The 21069-nt window shown below is 40.3% G+C and overlaps 1 protein-coding gene across 3 annotated transcripts in view; it reads right to left on the reverse strand.

Moving 5' to 3' along the window:
* Positions 1–21069, reverse strand: part of ACOT12 (acyl-CoA thioesterase 12) — a 129449-nt gene that overhangs the window by 38815 nt on the left and 69565 nt on the right. For all 3 annotated transcript variants that reach the window (XM_073624443.1, XM_073624444.1, XM_073624442.1), the window contains 4 exons: positions 17496–17597; positions 11704–11839; positions 9737–9893; positions 3735–3854 (listed from right to left, as the gene is read on the reverse strand). In XM_073624443.1, the coding sequence (XP_073480544.1) occupies positions 3735–3854; positions 9737–9893; positions 11704–11839; positions 17496–17597 (515 nt within the window). The remainder of the gene's footprint in view (positions 1–3734; positions 3855–9736; positions 9894–11703; positions 11840–17495; positions 17598–21069) is intronic.

Consider the following 21069-nt stretch of genomic DNA (forward strand, 5'->3'; position numbering starts at 1 on the left):
AAAGCGCTATTAAACCCAAAAGCAAATATTTATTGTGTTGCAACTTACCAATTCTTAGATGTGACGGCTGTTTTTTTTTTTGTTTTTTTTGTGCCTTTCCCCTATTTCCACCTAGTGATCTGGCCAGTAAATCACTACACTAGATTACCAAAAGTATTGGGACGCCTGCCTTTACACGCACATGAACAGTCTTAAGGCCCGTACACAAGACTGGACTTTCCGACGGGAAACGTTGGCTGTCAGCGGAAAATCCGACCATGTGTATGCTCCATTGGACAATTGTTGTCGGACTTTCCGCCGACAAATGTTGGCTGCATTGTTTCCAAATTTTCCGCAGACAAAATGTCTGTCGGATTTTCCGAGCGTGTGTACACAAATCTGTCGCATAAAAGTCCAAAGTACAAACATGCCTGCATGGAAGGACAAGCCAGAAGCGGTCGGTCTTGTAAATTAGCGCTCGTAATGGAGAATTAACATTCGTGACGTGGTAAATTATGAAATCTCTAAATGCAGCACACAATTCTCATCTTTAATGGGATAATAATGAAGCTGCTTTGCTGGTGATACTGATGGAGTTATTGCAAACTAATTTTCACCATTATCTCGTAGTTTTTTATATCAAAGATACAACTATGTTAGTGCCTCTTGTTAATTTTACATTGTATTTTTTTAAATGCAACTGCCTACTCCCAAACTGTCATTTGAAGTAAAACACATAGCTAAGTATTATTCTACACAAATTTTTTATTGTGCATTAAAAAAAAGAAAATACAATTAGACATGATATCTGCCAATAGAACTTAACCAAAAAGTGCATTCTATGCATCCAAAAATATAACAAATCAAATTATTATTCAACAGAAAAAATAATGTCAAAGCAATAACTCCAAGGCCAATAATAAAGAACACATTATCTCCTCCGATTCCGCAACATGTCTGGTTGATGAACGGCTGTTCAGAAACAAACTGAAAAGCACCAAAAGAAAAGCGCAAATCAACACACAAGCTTCTACGAACACGAAATTAGCAGAAGGAACCTAAAGGGTGGCGCTAAAGAGATGAAAAACCACATAGTACGTCACTACGATCGTAATTGTTGGCCAACTTGTGTGACCGTGTGTTTCCAAGACAAGTTTGAGCCAACGCCCTTCGGACAACATTACACGGTTTTGTCTGTAGGGTTCAATATTGAGATAGCCCACCCTTTGCAGCTATAACAGCTTCAACTCTTCTGGGAAGGCTGTCCATATGGTTTAGGAGTGTCTATGGGAATGTTTGACCATTCTTCCAGAAGCACATTTGTGAGGTCAGGCACTGATGTTGAACGCCTGGCTCGCAGTCTCTGCTCTAATTCACCGCAAAGGTGTTCTATCGAGTTAAGGTCAGGAATCTATGCAGGCCAGTCAAGTTCCTCCACCCCAAACTCACTCATCCATGTCTTTATGGACCTTGCTTTGTGCACTGGAGTGCAGTCATGTTGGAACACAAAGTTCCAACTGTCCCCAAACTGTTCCCACAAAGTTGGGAGCATGAAATTGTCCAAAAATTCTTGGTATGCTGATGTCTTAGGAGTTCCCTTTACTGGAATTAAGGGGCCAAGCCCAACCCCTGAAAGATCCCCCCACACCATAATCCCCCCTCCACCAAATGATTTGGACCAATGCACAAAGCAAGGTCCAGAATGACATAGATGAGCGAGTTTGGGGTGGAGGAACTTGACTGGCCTGCACAGAGTCCTGACCTCAACCCAATAGAACATCTTTGGGATGAATTAGGGTGGAGACTGAGCCAGACCTTCTCATCCACAGTGCCTGACCTCACAAATGCATTTTTTTTGGAAGAATGGTCAAACATTCCCATAGACACACTCCTAAACTTTGTGGACAGCCTTCCCAGAAGAGTTGAAGCTGTTATAGCTGCAAAGGGTGGACCAACTCAGTATTGAACCCTACGGACTAAGACGTCATTAAAGTTCATGTGTGTGTAAAGGCAGGCGGCCCAATACTTTTGGTAATATAGTGTATCAGTTTACAGGGATAAGACAAACCATTCAACACAGACAGAAATGCTTACAACCAGGGGCGTTGCTAGGTCTACAAAAGATCTGGGGCTAGAGCCCATAGCAGCGTAGTAAAGAAAGTCATACGCTTGGGCGGGCATACACATGTATATACAGTAATATACGTGTGGGTGTATATATATCCCCAGAGAGCCCCCCGCTTACATCAGGGTCCCCAGAGAGCCCCCCCTTACATCACCTTACATCAGGGTCCCCAGAGAGCCTCCTCCTTACATCAGAGTCCTCAGAGAGCCTCCCCCTTCCATCAGGGTACCCAGAGGACCCCCCCACTTACATCAGGGTTCCCAGAGAGGCCCCCTTACATTAGGGTCCCCAGAGAGCCTCCCCCTTAAATCTGGGTCCCTAGAGAGCCTAGGCCTTAAAATCAGGTCCCCAGAGAGCCTCTCCCTTACATCAGGGTCCCCAGAGAGCCCCCCCCACTTACATAAGGGTCCCCAGAGAGCCTCCCCTCCCCTTGGGGACCCCTGCAGAGACTCGGGGCTATTGGCCTCAGATTCGGGGCTATAGCCCCAAAAGCCACCCCCTAGCAACGCCTCTGCTTACAACAATGAACTTTTATTCATGTAAAACCTTCATCTCAAAATGAAAAACACCATGGTTCACTGTAACTGATTACAAAGTGTTAGCTGAAGTCTGCATCAATTTGTTTGGTTAGTACATGTAACACTAGCCCAACACCGCCCCCCCAGACAGACAATGCTGCTGTCCAAAGTTGCCTCCTGTGCTCATTCATCCAGAGTGGGGACACTAATACAGGAAGTGTGTTACTGGCCAGATCCCCAGGTGAAAACAGAGGGAAAAAGCCTAACAAGAGAAAACTAATGCAGCCACCACATCCAATGATTGGGAAGCTGCAATATATTACATTTTTGGTTTTGAGATCAATATCACTTTAAGGACCTGTCCATGTGTGTAGCTTCTAGGATCTTCTGTAAATTTGCTGTAGGCCCTTTCAGAACTAAACTAAAATCACCTGCTTCAGGGCTGCTAAAATTTACAAAGCTATCGATACACTGCAGTTAGCTGGAGCAAACATTTTAGCTTGTTTGTTTTTACATATCAGCTGCTAAAGCAACCCTGGACAGCAGAATATATTTGTGTGTTTTCTATTTAGCTTTATCATGTTTTTATATTGCAAACACTAAATAAAAATGCAAACTTATAAATTTATTCTTACTTTAAAAAAAAAAAAAAAAAAAAAAAAAAGTTGGTTGCACATTGTACCAGAAAACAGAATTTGGTGCCATGATAACCAGGACAAATTACAAATAGAAATTAGAACTTAATAGGGCATACTAATAAGGCAGTAAATGTGACATTCCCCGGACATTCATTGCAGGTGTATTTTTCTGGTGCATGTATTTCACATTCCAGCAATTCGCTTGTAGTGAATGGTTGGAGAATGTCAGCTTCATGGTTTCTTAAATATACTCCTATATCTATAGTATCACAGCTTGTATTAGGATTATGTTTTCTTAGCTTATTTTCTGTATTTACTATAGGATTGATAATAAAATTAAACTTGAAATATCAGCAAAAGGAAATACTTTACCTCAAAACTAAGTGATAAATTGCTCTAGAGCGTTAAAAACGTGACACTGATTATCTTAAAAAAAAAAAAAAAGGAAAATATTGGAACGCGCTTGAGCATTACCTTTTCTGAAACGTGTTATTTACAATCGCTCGAAACACCAGTCGATCTCCAACAGTGGAAGGTCCTCTGAATTGAAACATATCCACAGATTTAAGGGCTGCATGTGTGTGACACAGGCGGCTGTACAAAAAAAAAAAATAAAAAAATAAAGACTTTGTTTGACCACGTCTGTATCATTTTAATAACAGACTATACTGTAAAATGCACCCAACTGACAGTATATTTTCTCATTTCAATAATGAAATATATATATATATTTGTGGCGCGTAGTGAGGTTTGTGTAAGCCTTTATTGGCCTCAAATACTTAGTGTGGCAGGGGAGGGGATATTATACTGTTTACAGTGAATGTATATTTTAAGTACCCTTCTCTCTCCTTACTATACTTTCTCTGGGAAGATTGCTTTTCTTTTGTTTGGTCTGGGAGCTGCATTGTACGCTGGTGCAACGTTTCCAAGTTTATATTTTAAATTTAGTTTTTTAAATTTTTTTTATATGAAAAAACCTTTAAAAACAAAAAAATTTACATTTCTAAAACTAATTGTGGTAACATGGATAGCAAAAAAAATTGATGGCTATGCATGTTCCTGGGTAGATTCACCCTCCCTATTTGGCCTGGTGACCATTGCCACAAACATAGTAAATGATGAGAAATCCAATATTTTACTAAAACATGTAACTAAAACAGGAGGTGAGGGTAAATATTCTCTTGGAGACACCTGTTCAGAGACAAAACGGTCTAAAAAGCTAGCTCTAAACGCAAAGACTTTCAAACAAACATTTGTATGAAAATTTGTACATTTGATGAATTTTGCTTGATTTTAACATTCAAATTTTGAAATGAATGTAATTTCCCTAAACAAAAAACATAGTTGTGCTCAAAAGTTTGCAAATCCTGGCAGATATCATACATTTATGGCATGGATATTGAAAATATGACCGATTATGCAAAAAAAAAAAAAAAAAAAAATTCTTTAAAAGATAGCTTTCATATAAAGTCATCAATTATCACAGTTGTTTGGCTCCTTTTTAAAAAACAGAAATCACCCAAATGTCCCTGATCAAAAAAGTTTACATACCCTGGAATATTTGGCTTTGGTACAGACACACAAGGTGACACATACGTTAAAATGGCAATTAAAGTGTTTTTAAACCCACAACAGTAAAATCAGTCTGTATATGCAGTAAATAATGCTTGTTATACTGTGGAACCTAAGGGGTTAATCCTCTGCATTTTGTAAAAAGTTTGATCCTGTCTTCTCTGATCCTCTCGTTTTCCACTGTCCCCAATCCATCTCCTGATAGAGCAAAGCCTTGGGGGCAAGCTGCACATGCTCAATTTGCTGCGTTTTGCTAGACAGTTTGTTTTCTTTGGCCATGTGCTAATCGCATGCACTCTCCAATCAGAACTGTCCAGACAGAGGGTTAGGGGTCCTGCAGCCTCATAGAACAGTCGGGGTAGAATGAAAACTCCTCCTACAAGCTTTAACCAGACAATGAAATAAGTCACAAGATTACTCTAACTGCTGATGAGAAAAGGTATTTAGCAGTTTTTTTACTAAAATAATTGCATTCCCATGTTCTGTGTACTGTGGGAGACCAGATATAGTGAATGCAGGGCCCTTGGTTTCGTAACACTTTAAAAAGGTCAATTCCTCACATATTTGGCTTTTTAAACTGCAATTAGTGTCGCTGTATAAAATAGTCAACGTGTTTGTTAATGCTCATATGGATGCACTGAGCAGGCTTGACACTGAGCCATGGGGAGCAGAAAAGAACTGTCAAAAGACATGCAAAACAAGGTAATGGAACTTTATAAAAGAAGAAAGAGTGCAGCCACAACTGACAGAAGTACTGTTTGGAAAACAAAGAAAAACCCACAGGTAACCTCAGGAAAAATATAGGCTGCTCTGGAAAAAGATGGTGTGGCTGTTTCAAGGCGCACAATACAACAATACTTGAGCAAAAATGAGCTGCTTGGTCGAGTTGCCAGAAAGAAGCCTTTACTGCACCAATGCCACAAAAAAAAAAAAAAAGCCCAGTTACAATATCCCAGACAATACCTTGACATACCTCACAGCTTATGGCACACTGTAAATATGGAGTGAAGAAACCAAAATAAAAAAAGCTTTATGGTCACAACCATAAGCGATATGTACGGAGAGGGGACAGTAAGACCTATAGCGACAAGAATACCATCCCACTGTGAAGCATGGTGGTGGCTTACGATCTCTAAAGGCATGGGGAATCTTAGCAAAATTGATGGCAAGATGAATGCAACATGTTATCAGAAGGTACTGGCAGACAAATTGCCTTCTTCTGCACGAAAATTCTTGGACTTTCCAGCACGACAACGACCCTAAGCAGTGGTTATAGCAGAAATAAGGTAAAGGTTCTGGAGTGGCCATCACAGTCTCCTGACCTCAATCTCATTGAGCCACTCTGGGAGATCTCAAACGGGCAGTTCATGCAAGACAACCAAAGACTTTGCATGACCTGGAGGCATTTTGGCAAGACAAATGGTCATGTATACCACCTGCAGGAATTTGGGGCCTCATAGACAACTATTACAAAAGACTGCACACTGTCATGGATTCTAAAGAGGGCAACACAGTATAAGGAACTAAGGGGATGCAGACTTTTGAACAGGGCTCATTTCATTTGTTTCCGTGTTGCCATGTTTAGTTTTAGGATTATGCCATTCTGTTATATTCTGCAGTTAAATATGAATCCCATAATAAAAGAAATGCATTTTGCCTGCTCATTCATGTTTTCTTTAAAATGGTCCATCTTTTTTATTACCAATTCACCAAGGGTATGCAAACTTTTATATAACTGTGTATACTCGCTCGATTAAGAACATTTTTCCATCCTATCCCTTCAGATTTTTTTGTCACCTTGGTCCAAATCTATTTGATTCCACTAATGATTAGAAAATCAAAAGAAAAAAACATTCTAAAAAAAATTAAAATTTCAAAACAAAAATTTGACTAATATGTGGCCAGCTTATGATGGACATTACCCTCACTTTGTGGAGATTTTCAGTCACTTCCTGTTGTGCTCAGGCCAGGATGTGAATTGCCTAATCATGCAAAATTTAAAGGGAAACCCTTTCCTACCCTATCCAAAAACTATTCTGGCTATACATATATTTTAAAGGGGAATCTGCAGGAAGAGGTGTTTAGGAGATGTAATTGTAGACTTGATTTAGACCCAGGGCTGTCATTCTAATCTTGAGAAGACTGCAAGACAGCTGTCCAGACTTTAGTCTTGTTTAAAATTTTTGTGCTTTTTCCTCAACCTATGTAAAGCATACGCAACTGGCTGTATGCTAGTTCCAGGTCAGTGAATCACATGAAAGTGTAATAAGCTTGGGGAGGACAGGCCCAGAGCCTTCATCTTTCAAACACAAGCCAGCAATGGTAGCTGCCATATTTCTGTCTCAGAAGTTCACTTTATTGCTGAATTGTGTCTGTAGATCATATCACAGTATGATGATAAATCGAACAACCACACTGGAATCAAGTTGAGAAAGTTTATTAGTTCTTCGTCAAACCAAGACAGGTGTAGGCAAATGTCTACTACAACGCACACTCATATACTGAATTGTAATCCAACAAATAAGGCAAGAGACAGCTTGGTAATATCTTCCCTTTTATGTGTACAGAATGTTAGAGCTGAATGCCAGGCAAACTAAATACATTGATAAAATACATATATGAAAGGATTTTTATTTGCTAGGGATTTGTATTTTTGTCCTGGACAGCCAGGTAATATCAGGTAGGCAATACAGTAGTGCCCTCTGTCCACCCCCCATCATTTATTTAAACTGTCATATTTCTCTATACATGGTCACATACTGTGTCCTATGGAGATATTTTTTCTTATGTTCTAAGGCCTCATCATTCTCTTTTGAGGGAACCTCTGTTCATTGTTTAATGATAGACCTTACTGGGGTTCTTTAGCTGTCTACACTTCTGATGGCATTTTTCATTTTAGCCCACAGCCACTGTTCTTTCACCTAGAGTCCAGTCTGGTACACGTACACCCACTAGACTTGATATTGAAACTTACTTCTCCATAGCCAAGTATTTGCTGAATTTAGGTCTACTTTTTTTTTATAATTCCATCCCAAGGTTTTTGGATTTAGAGTATGCATATTTTTATATTGCATAGATTTTTAGATTTTGGATTCATCTCTCTGGGTATCCTTGTGATTCTTGGTACCATCCAGGCACCCGGGGAAGGTGTGGGGCATGTCATGCATATGACAGTTATGCTGTTCTAAATGAGTGGTTTCCTCTATGCGTCACTTATACTTCTTTCTGGGACATCTCACCTTTTGATATGTACATCTGTACTCATTGTCCATATTTAAAATATGATTATTTCTCCTTTCTTCTGAGGAAGCGAAAGGTCGACCTGCCATATTCAAGCAGCAATAGGGAGCAATATACATACTATGTGTGGCTTATTTTATTGGAAGCCAACACCATTTGTTTTTAATGTTATATTGTCAATTGTTTATATCTCTGTATAATAAATTTATTTTTCTAATAATATTTTGTATTCCTTTTCTGGTACCTATAAAGTCCGCTCCAACATTCCCTTTTTTATTAGCAATTTCATATGGATGTGGTACCCCCTTGGCCCTTTATCTATATCCCCATCATTTTTACTGGATAATGAAAAGCAGCATTGATGATGTCACTCCCCTGCTCCCTGCAACCATCAGCATGTCCCAGCAGAAGTCCCAGCCTTGGATAGATTCCATGGTTGAATGTCAGGAATAAAATGTATGCCTGGAAGCTTCATGCGTATTCCATATTATCCTGTCCAGGTATTCATCACCAAGTATTCTGGACCCATACCCTCTAGCTGCAGCTCATGGACAGCACACTCAAAGTGTAGTTAAACTCGAAACCTATATTTTCGATATGTTTGGCATCACATCTCACGGTATACAATATAAGCAAATCATTTTTTGTCAATGCACTGAAAAGTTTCTTGCCTGGAGATCCTGGCAGTTACAGCACCTCCTGTGTCAGGCTGACAACGCCAAGGAACTACCTACTACAAGCTGAAGGTGTGCATACAGCAGGCCAACAACACTGCTTCTTATTGAAAAGCAGTGGCTTGGCATTGCCAGTTGGAAACAGAAGCAATGTTACTGGCAGGCAAGAAATTTTGAATAGACAAAAAACAAATGGGCTTAAAGTGACTCTGGTATGAGAAAAATTATGGGGCGAGCCATTGCTGGCCTCCTGAAAATGCAAGTTGCTGTGTCCGACTCAAAAAGGTGTCAGTTACTTAACAAATGTACCTGTTCCTGGTCACAGACTCACTGAAAACAAAGCATAAGCATGGCAGTCCGGAAACTAACTTTCTCAAAAGGAAGGTCCACAAATGGCAGCCTTCATTTTTTTTTTTCATCAGATTCCATTTAAGAAAACTGTAGATAGTGAGGAATGATCCCAAACATACTGAAATCTAGATTTTGGGTTTAGATACATTTTATGGTGATTGTAAACATACTTTAAATATCAAACATGTCATACTTGCATCCTCTGGGATTTGCTTAGAGCATCTGCAATCCTCCTTTTCTGGGGTCCCCCCTCCCCCTCCTGACCGCCCCCATAGCAAGCTGCTTGCTATAGGGACCCTTGTGTGGGATCAATCCTGAGCCACACTATGTGTGTCCATTGACACACATAGCATGCCCTGCCCCTCGTTCACTGGCTGCAATTGACAGCACTGGGAGCCAAAGGCTCCCAGTGCTGCCTTCATGTCCATGCACAGTGCTAGATCGAGATTGGGCTAAGGGAAGTTTTTTACCTCAATGTAGAGAATGCATTAAAGGTAAAGAAAAACTTCTACCATTACAACCAATTTAAGTGCTAATGAGTAGGTCTTCATGAATACAGGCATAAGTAAAATCAAGTGCAGCGTAACAACATGACAGGAGATGAAGTATTGTATCTTCCCAAATAAATCTACAAATGACCTTGCAGAAATCTTAGCCACAGTTTCCATCCAAGCCATGATCTGTCCTCCAAATGTGTTCCCTTGATGGTTTGCATGGGGTGGAAGAACCAGCTCAATGCTCTCTACACGGGTACAGTCTGTGGAGACCTTGTTCTGGTCATTTTCCCAATCTGGGTCTGCAACAGAGAATTATTGGAGTATGTGATATACTTTTAAAACAAAGTATGTTCAAAGCTAACATCACTATATATGTGAAAAAATAAAACACTTCTGGCCCTTTCACATGGGCTGTCTGATCAGGTCCATCTGTTAGTTTTTCAGGCGGACCTGATCAGACCCTCCATTTCACCCCTAAGGAGCGGCTGATGTCAGCCGACACATGTCCTCTGACATCCGCCGTTATCCAATCCGATCCTGTCTGCAAAATCCAGACAGCTGGTGGTCCTATTTTCTATCCGTCTGGCCGATTGGATACAACTGGAAGAAAACAGGCAGGTGGTTTGTTTTCATTCCTATAGAGGAGAGAGGGACTGTTTCCCTCTCCACAGTAAGCAGAGTCCGGCAAATGGAGGCACCCATGTGAAAGGGGCCTAAAACACAAAAGTAAATGTTAACTGATTTTAAATAAGCATGCAAACTTATTTAAAAAAAAAAAAAAAAATCCAGAGGAAAATTGCCCATTCACTGGCCAGAAAAGGTGCTATTCTTTATTTGCAAAAAAAATATTTCCTTTAACACTTTGGGTCTAGATGAGGGGGTTGACCGATACAATACCGATCCCTCAGGCGGATAGCAGGTGCCAATATTCTGTAGATTTAAACTTTTTATTATATTTTTACACTGTCCTTTTAAATTACTGTTATTGCTGCCACAAGGAATGTAAATATCCCTTGTGACAGTAATAGGCAGCACAGGTACTCTTTATGGAGGGATCGGGGGGGCTCTATAAGACCCCAAACCCCTCCTCTGCACTTGAAAGTATTCAAAATGTGCGTTTATGAATGCTTTCAATTTTTTAAAACTGGGGCCTTTAGGATGCCAGTAATCCAGAAGTGATGTCTTGACATCGCTTCCAGGTTACTAGATCCGGGACCCGAACAAGGCCGATCTGCTTTGTTGGGGTCTTTGGTCAGCTGGCGAATGAGCCGGCTGGTTGCTCGGGCCTCCCTGTGGGACAAGACCCGGGCGAAGCAGCAGGAGGTGGGGGGAGTCCACTCCCGCAGGCTGTAATAACAGCGAAGCGGCTGCTGTTATTACATGAAAGCTGACCGTCCGATCTAAAGAACCGTACCGGGTCGATGCCTGCAGCTGCATGCATCACCCTGGTACAACCCCTTGAAGTAACATCAGTAAGTTTGTGAACGATACTTAAAAAAAAAAAAAAAAAAAATGAAAATCAACCGCCGATAATTGGTCAACCCCTAGTCTAGATACATTCATCATCTCAATGTGCACTGCTATTCCAATTTATGCAGGTACTCTTCTGAACTGAGAAACCAATGTCATTGACTAAATCCACTGCCTTGGCAGTCTAAAGATTGCAACCTAGTATGCATTTTTCAGACTTGGCGCCAAGTGCATGCACCTGACAACTGCTGCAGGACCTCCATGCCCCTGATATATTCACCTGCTGGCATGATGATTGGTGCTGCCCCTTAAAAAGATTAGGCAATGTTAATCTGCATCCCAGCATTTCTCCACCTCCACCATTGGAGTCTTGACTGAACCATGAACATTGTCACTTAATTCTGCCAATTACTGTGATGGAATCAGAATTAGGTAGGTATTACCCTCCTATGAAACAAGATCCCATTATATAGGTTGCAAAGTGCCCATTCCATTTAGGTGCCAAAACATGAAACTTGTGAACACAATCTATATTTTTGTAAAATCCCACTAATACTAATGCAATGGTAAAACACATTGGTATGCCCGTATGAATTATCCACCTTTTTATATGGGTGAACATGCATTTATTCCACAAACCATAAAAAGCACTGCTATCCTCCATCAGATTGTTAAAGGACACTTCATGGTAAAGTCGGACTCTCCTCCTTTCAGCCGCTAGACTATATTCCAAGTGATCTTGGGCAGTTTGCAGCTTGACAGGTTTTAGATTAACCTGCAAAAGATTAGAGTGGATGTACAGAAGATAATTAATAACAGAACAAACTTTATAAAAAGTGATCGTAGTTCAAGGCTCTAGAAGTACTTGCATAATCAAGGTTGCACTTCATTTATTAGCATGTTGAATGTTATTTAAAGAAAGATCCATCTAAAAACTGGTAACCTTACATAATCCTAAATGGATCATGAGGAAGACAGTCATTTATGTGAAACAAAATAAAATCCAGAGAAGAATTAAAAAAAACAAAAACAAACAAAAACTCTAAAAAAAAAAAAAAAAAAAAAAAAAAAAAAAAAAAAAAGGTAAAAAACTAAAACAGTTGTTACCCATATGGACCAGATTTAGTTTAATTTTCAGAGTATAAAACATGCTGAACTTGTCACCTACTATGGGCAACAAATTTACTTAGTTCCTGTTTTTGTTTCTCTAGTTTGTCATGACAAGGTTCATGGCATCTGTATACATCCAACAGTCATACAACAGAGGAATTCAAAAAAAAAAAAAAATAAAATAAAAATTAAGGATAGACACAGACAAAAGTATTATTCAAGGTCTTGTCCACCTGTCATGACCAGTTCATGACAGTCATGGGAATTTTTTTTTTTTTAATAAAGTCCCAAGCATTCACACAGCCGTTACAAATATTAACTTGTATAATACTTTTACATCCTAGGATATTCAGCTCCATCTAGTGATCATAATGGAGTATTTTCTTGAAATGCCACAGGTCAGGAAAATACTGCAATATGGCCGCTAAATGAAGCTAATGATTATAGAAAGCAAACATATTGCACAAATCATGGGGACCAGTGGTGAATTTTTACTGTTGAAATCGGTTTTATTTTAGATGACAGATTATTACACGTTAAACATGCTTTTAAATAACCATTTTTTGGTAAAGGAATCTGCAATAAAACATAATTCATGTTCAAAAAGCTTCATCCGAAATCTGCAATTCCCTGGCTTTCAGACCAGTTTTGAACCAGTGCAGATACAGATTTAGATTCACTGCAATTTCTTTTTTCGCTGTCCAGTCACAGGCTGGGGAGGGACAAAATTTGAAACTATTACTTAACTGAAGCAGGTCTTCAGCCTTTCCAGATAAGGCTGTGTTGTATGATTGAGCTGTGCAAATATCAGGGCTGTACATAGATTAGTTGGGAGGTAAAAAATGCTCACTTCTATGCATTTCACCTGTGACAGCTTTAAATGCCACCTAAGAGATAGCGATAAGCAGTTAAAGTGGTTCCAAAAAGCATGAAGGTTAAAAACACATTCTGGGAGCAGCTCCACCCCGCCTAATACTTACCCGAGCTCCATCTTGATCCAGCAATATGCACGAGAGCAGCAGCTCTCCCAGGTCTTTCTACCCTCAACGGCTCACACAGCAGCAGGAGCCATTGGCTCCTGCTGCTGTCAAACAGAGCAAGTGAACCAATGAGGAGGGAGCAGAGGATGGGCCGAGCTGTGCCTTGTGTGTGTAAAAAGATGGAGAGCGCAGCTCTGGAGCGAACCTGCTTGAGTGCCCCCATAGCAAGAGTATTGCTATTGGGAGCGCTCGGCAGGGGGAGAAAGCCAGGACTGCCGAAGGGAGACCTAAAAAGAAGAGGATCAGGGCTGCTCTGTGCAAAACCATTGCACAGAGCAGCTAAGTATAACAGGTTTGTTAAAAAAAATAAAGGGTATTATATCTATATCCTTTAGATTAGCTTTAAACTCTGCCTTTTCTGATCAGTATTTTGCCTTAGAATCTCTTTTAAATTTTACTTACAAGGGACAATACTTGCATACAATGTGTAGAGTCCCTTGTGCTGCTTGTGGCTGTTTTAACTGAAATCCAAAGTCCTCTTTTCCCTCCATTACCCCTGCAGCCTTAATCCTTCGATGCTGCAAGGGTTAATACAAGCTGAGGTACCGGTCATAGACACGTGTCAAGATGAGGATGGACCTTTCACTCAACCACCCTTCCTCCATTCAGTGTCTGCTTTTACTGATGGAAGCTATAGTACAGCTGCCATGCATGGAGAAGGGGATGGAATGAGCAGGTATAGTGAAAGTACCATCCCTTATGGGGATAAAAAAAAAAAAAAAAAAAAAAAACACACAACAACACAACCAGATAAGGCAGGCCAAAGACTGTGCACATTTCTTTCCTGCAACAGGAAAGAAAAAAATTTTTTTTTAAAAATGCACGATTTCCCCCATCAATGACAGCGACGAAAGGGGAATCCGTCCTGCAGAGCTACTGTCTGCACCCGGCAGGGGGCGGGGGCAGCAGTCCCCACCAGGAGAGGACAGTGGTAATCGCTAGCTGCTATAGCAGCTGTTAGCGAAAACCGTAAGAGTCCAGCAGGCTGGTTGTACCCAGGTTGATTGAGAGATCAATTTGGTACATTCAGCCTGCCCATTAAAGGTTCGAATCTCGGCTGGTTCAGCAGGAACAGTGTATGGCCGGCCTTAGGCTTTAGAAGAGATTAAACAAACATTTACAACTAAAGTCAAAATAAGATAATCATGCTGCAGTTAATTATTAAGGCTTCTGTCCTGTAGTAACATTGTGTAACTTTGAACCCAGCTTGTAAAATGAAGATGACCAAGAGAGCGAGAAACACAGTCACCTTAGCCTTACTGAGATTAGAGTCAGATGGCAGCCACAACAATTACAATGTAAACATCAACCTTGGGTGATTATATGCAACTTTTCCATTGAAAGCTTTTTAAAAAATAGTGGAAGGCTTCCCATTAATATGATACATGCAGGTAATGCTCATGACTTTAAAGCTCAACGCCAGTTTCTATCACAGAAAATGAAAGCTGATCAGGAATTGATGTAGCACCTGTCACTTTATTGACACATTTACTGTAGATATTTTCAGAAGATAGTTGGGTGCACATCAAGTAAAAGCAGTGCCACTTCCACTTCCTAACCCCCAAGCTATCACAAAATGCCCCACCACCACACAATGAATAAGAAAAAAAAAAAAAAAAAAAATTATAATATGAAAGTGTAAAAACATTCATTCCAGGTGTAATCCGAGCAGTCGCCCGGTGAGCACTGTGCTCTATCTCCAGCATTGGCTGGTCTTCAGGGCTGCATAGGACAGTACTCATATGATCCATACATCCATTACACTGTGAACCGAAGCTGCACAATACCATTCTGGCATTGTGTCTGACAGGCTAGGCTCACATGAAGATGCTGGATGATCATTCAACCTAGAAGTAACTGAGGAATGGGCAAGAAGGATGCTGAAGAATGGAAAGGCAATCAGTGGGTTAAACATGTTTTTTTTTTTTTTTTTTTTTTAAACACAGGATGCCTAAAGAAAGTTAAATTAAAGTTAAACAAGACTGGAGTCTTTCCTCTACTTCAAAGTGATAAGGTGTGCCTGTTGGGTGAGAACTGTGGCAGGTGCCAAAGCTGGAACATGTCAGGTGGGGGCAGGCAGAGGTCTCCTAGGCTGTGGTTCTTAGAAAGATACTTGTCTGGATACATGGAAAGAACCCGCACTCTGGAATCCATCCAAATTCTTTATTCAATAATCACCAAGTACAGAATAACTGCTAACATGTTTCGGCGAAGAGCCTGGTTTACAGCTGTGAGTGTGGGTTCTTTCCATATATCCATATTCGAGCTTTGAAAATACACAAATTCTGGTGGACAGAAACACTGTTGTGTGTTCTCACTAATGCAAAACTGTCTTGCTGCTAACCAGTTTCTATCAAGCTTTCATCAAAGGGGTTGTAAACCCTCACGCATTGAGGTGAAAAACCACCAGGCCCAATCTTCCCACCCCCTTTACCTACCTGAGCCTGATCGTTCCTGCGCCGGAGATGAGCACACTCGCTCCAGCCTGTGTCTCGCCCTGATTGGATACATTAATAGCAGCACAGCCATTGGCTCCCGCTGCTGTCTTGTGTCAATTGACGCGGCAGCAGGATACGGAAGCACGCCCACATGGGTTCCCCCGAGGGAGAGCACTTCTGACGTGTCATTCAAGAAGAGGATGAGCCAGGAGAGCCGCTGAGGGACCCCAGAAGAGGAGAATCAGCGCCACGCTGCAAAAACCAACTGCACAGAGGAGGCACGTTTGTTTTAAAAAGCAGGATGATTTTAATGAGGTAGAATTGACTGAAATGTACTACAGGAAAAAAAAAAAAAAAAAAAAAAAAAAAAAAAAAAAAAAAAAAAGCACAAGCAGGTGTTTTACTACATTGAATTAGGAGATGGTGTAAAATTAACCAGCAGGACAATTTTAATCAGGTATAACAGGCCTAACTGGTGTATACCCAACATTTATTTTATTTAAAAGGGGTGAGGGTATGGTGAATGTGGGTTATATAATGCGAGGTAGTTCAGGTGCATAATGTTCTTGTAGTTTCAAATGAAGCACCATGCTATAAACCAAAGGCATAAAAAAACAAAACAAACACAAAAAAACAAAAAAACAAAAAAACAAAAAAACAAAAAAACAAAAAAACAAAAAAACAAAAAAACAAAAAAACAAAAAAACAAAAAAACAAAAAAACAAACAAAAAAACAAACAAAAAAACAAACAAAAAAACAAACAAAAAAACAACACAAAAAATGATAAAATCGTCACTCCGGCTACATCAATGTTGAAAATTGTGAGGCATTAAAAGTTGCAGTTCCTCGGTCAGACAACTAGTACTGTCACCTCAAAAATATATAGTAGTAGGTGGTGTGTTCCTCTGAATTCAAAGACAGGCATACAAAAATAGGGGGAGGAAAGAAAAATTTCCCAAGTAATTCTTCAATGAGAAGTGAAGACATCTTCATAAGATGAAGTAAAGGCTCTGTTCCACATATTCTGATGGCGTCCTATGCCGTAGCTGCTGCGGGTATCCAGAAACACTTCCGTATCTTTACAAACATCCGGTGGTGTGCAGAGAGAAAGTGTTAGCAGGCAATCCGTGCTCTCACAACAAAGAGTGATGGTGTCATGCCGACGCGTTTCACTCGTCACTTGAGTTTCTTCAGAGCAGAATATGCCCTGAAGAAACTAGAGTCCTGCATCTCATCACTGTATTAGAGATTTGGTATTATATGAAGGGTCTAGGAGTAGGCCTAGTTAAAGCTGGCATTTCCATTAATATAGCACCTGCTCTATTGTCGCACAGTGCTATGAAATGAGTAATAAAGTGGGCCTGGGCTAAGGAGCAGCTGCAGGGTGCATACTGTCAGTGCTATATCATTTCCAAGTGACTTGTTTTACATGGTTTGGTATGGCATTGATAAAGTTCCCCTGACTCTAGGTCTGCATTAAGATATCGCCTTCACCTGAAGAATCTTAGTCATGTAAAAAGTAACCTCATCTTGTATTGATCAATAAAAAGTGGTGCAAAAATATGCAATGATGGAGGGCCAAAACAGCTTGTAAAAACATACAATGCCTAGTACACTGGTGTGCCAAGGGTTGTGTATACATTACACACATTCTTCTACCTGTCCAAGCATTTTGTGTATTTTCAAACCTGGGTCTATTATACTGGCCAGGACCTTACATTTTTCTTCTGTCTTTAGTTTTACACAAGCCCTTCATGTGTCTAGTAGCTGCAGTTCACATAGTTCCATGCAGAGTCTTTGTGAGCTGCTACTAAAAGTTTTCATAGCAAGACTAGCTCATACCTTTTTATCTCCAGCTGGTTTGACCACGTACGTTGAAAATGCTCTACAAACGTGTTTTTGCATATTTGTGAGTGGATCTTCTACTGCAACCTTAATACCAACCTGAAAATAAACAAAAGGAGTTGAAACAAAAAGTATATAAACAAATGTGACTATAGTCAGACTAGCAATAGAGAAAGCAATGGTTGTAGCTTCAGATGTGTCACTCAAGGATCGCAGACTGATTTTTACTCTACACGCCTTGCCATGTACTTTCCTCCTCTTATGTGTTTGACAAAGACACACACAGCATGAATATCTCTTTGGTGTGACGCATAAAGCTTGTCCTTACAACAAACAGATGGTCGCAGCAAGGAAAAATTGAACTCAATTAGAGAAGGGGAATTTTGTGGGAAATACTTCCCACCTCTACTTTTCTGAGGGTAAAGCTGTGCTCACTAGAAATAAATACAGATGCCTGACATATTTAGCTATGACATAGGCGTTTGGGTACACTTCAGTCAAAAATCGAAATTCAGGTCTTGCTCATGATGATGCGCTGCGAGAATGTGTGTTATGCTACACGTTATTGTGCATAGCGTTAAGGCAGACCATTTTCAGTTAGGTGGAGATGGCATAGGCTTCGCTGAAAGTGGTTGTAAACCCTTTTTGTTGAGGCTTACCTATAGGTAGTGGAAATATCTTCTAAACGTTTAGGAGATATTTCACTTGTGGTGAGCCGATGTAGTCATCTGCGCATGCACTGTGAAGAGATGGACCACTGTGCCGTTTCTTCCCCCAGCATGTGCCGTGACCGATGGCTCCCGCGCGCATGCACAGGAGTGACGTCACGCGACTCCGGCCTGTCACAGAGCCGGAGTCCGTGGCACCGGAAGGAAGAGGGGCGAATATGGATGCGGCCTGCTCAGGGGACAGTGTGGGCTTCGCTTGCAGGCAAGAGTTGTATAATGGGCTCGTATGTGATACAGGCCTTGCAGGGATCAAAAGAGAAAGTAAACCCCAGTTGGGGTTTACTTCCTCTTGAAGAGATGAGCTTTCAGGGTTTGCCTAAAAGGTGCAAAACCGCTCAGACTGTGGATAGAGATTTCCTCGAGGGTGCTGCCCCCGGCTCACCACTGTCAATAGTAATTGGAGAAAAAGAAAATTGGTTGCACACCATGGAAGGAAGAACTTCTGTAGAATAGTTACTTTATTGTCAAGGTGGAAGACCAGTTTCACATGGATGACTCGTGCTTGTTCACAAGAAAAAGCACGAGTTATCCATGTGAAACCGGTTTACCAACGTTTCTGTAACGTCCTGTCTACATCCTTCGGCACCTTGACAAATGAACTATTCTACAGAAGTTCTTCCTCCCGTGGTGTGCGACCAATTATCTTTTTCTTCATTTGCCTAAAAAAGGTGACCAGAGTAGGAGACAGTCAAACAGATTGAGGTAGAGAATTTAAAAGGATGGGAGAGGCTCTGGAGAAGTCCTGGAGGTCCTTGGAGAAACAGAGTGTATAGTTTAGGTGATATTTGGAGACAAGATTGGCGATTTAGCTCGGGGCAGAGTTGTGAATGGCTTTGTATGTTAGAATTTTGAATTTAATTTGCTGCTCAATCAGAAGCCAGAGAGGAGTGGCAGACTTTGAGCAGCTGGGAAGGTAGAGGAGTCTGGCAGCAGCATTTATGATAGCCTGAAGGGAGGTAGGCCTATGGAGGAGGGAGTTGCAGTAGTCAAGGCCAGAGATAACCAGGGAGTGAATGAGTAGCTTGGTGGTTTTCATTAGTAAAAAGGAGGCAAATGATAGAGAGGTTAAGGAGGTGAAGTCTACATGCTTTTGACAGCGAGTGGATTTGGGGCTGAATGGACAGTTCACAGTCTGGGATTACTAACAGTATCCAGGCACGAGGGGAGGGAATAATAGTTTTTTTATTAATCTTTATGGAAAAAATTAGGGAGGATGGCAACATAAAAAGAAAAAGTTAAAATTATCACATATGAAAAATTAATCACTTAACCTTAGTGTAGACCTAACCCAAACTCTTGGAGAAGTCCACTTTTCTACCTCTAATCTCCTCTTCCAGCATTTTGAGTATAACATATACCTGCCTGTAACAGTTGAGTTCTGTTTGAAGATCTTCACACAACCTCAGCTGAAATCTTCAGAAAGCCTACACGCTTGCATGGCACAATCTCCACTCACTTCATTTTAAACCCCATCCTGACATTCAAAAAGGGAGTTAAAGCCCGACTTCAGCCAAAGTTGTTTTTTTTTTTACTTTGAAAGAATATTGAAGGTATAGGGACTCCCCGTCAGATAAATATCTGTTGATGAAAAGATGATTTCCTTTATTTTCCTGTTTTTTCGGACATTCCTCAAACAGATAGGAAATAGAGGGAAAGTGGACACACCTGTAGAGGAGGGCAACTTCCCCTTTAGCTAATAAAATTCACCCAATGGGCAGGAAGTGAGGGCTTTAACAAATTATATAAATAAGACAAGTTTTAGAACCCCCTAAAAAGGAAAAAAGAAAGAAGTTGATGCTAGAAGTCATAGCCCTTCTATGCTCCATCCAAAACTAAAAAAAAAAAAAAAAAAAAAAAAAAAAAAGAAGGAGAAGGATTTGTTTGATTTAAATCAGATTTTTTTTTTCACATTTTAGTAAAATGCTAAAAGATAGTTTTCTATTTATGATACATTAATAATTTAGTTTATTTAGCATGAAATTGAGCTTCGTTATGTAGCATGATTCTGTATATTCTGCAATATTTAAATTTTTGGTAAACTCATTCAATGAATCCAAGCTCTGCAAGCTGAGATAACATGCACTGCATTGATGCATTTACACAATTTCACAGCAACAATGAGATAAAACAAAGTTCAGTAATATTTAGCCCATTGTTTTGCAAATCTATGTACACAACAATCTGATTGAATCGGTTCTGATATTGCTGTTTTACTAACCTGACAACCTATTCTAAATAGGAAATCTTCATTTTATTAGCAAATATTAAATATTCTAACTACCATCCAGAATAAGTCCTTACATTTAAAGAGCACCTGTCATTTCAGATACATCATGGCAGCGCCTGTTAGCAGGCATCCACTCATCTGCAGCCGCCACGTCTCTCACCTTGTTGTGTTACTGCCGCATCACCGGCCGTCCCATTAAAGTGAATGGAACTGTCGGTGAGTCAACAGAGGGTCTGAGGAGGAGCTGCTGCGGGACAGAGCTGACAGTTGCTCTTTAAAAATTATGATTTAAATAGAGTTGATTTAAATCAAGCCTCTTTACTACTGATTTAAATGAACTTGATTTAAATCAAAGGCACCCTGCGACATTCTATAGGCTTTTTTTTCTCTATCAGCAATAGATTTAACTGCCTGCTCTACAATTAGCTACTGATTACCCTCAGATCAGCAGTTTACTGTTATTTATTTGTTGCCTATGCATCCCTTTAAATACAACTCAGCTATTACTATACAATATAGCCCTTTAGCTAAAATAAGTAATGCGATTAAATACTGCCAATATGGCTTAGCATAAAGTATACATTTCTGTCATTTGAAAACGCAGAGAAAGGGAAAA

Source organism: Aquarana catesbeiana, linkage group LG01 (genome assembly GCF_042186555.1).
Source record: "Aquarana catesbeiana isolate 2022-GZ linkage group LG01, ASM4218655v1, whole genome shotgun sequence".
NCBI classification, from domain to species: domain Eukaryota; kingdom Metazoa; phylum Chordata; class Amphibia; order Anura; family Ranidae; genus Aquarana; species Aquarana catesbeiana.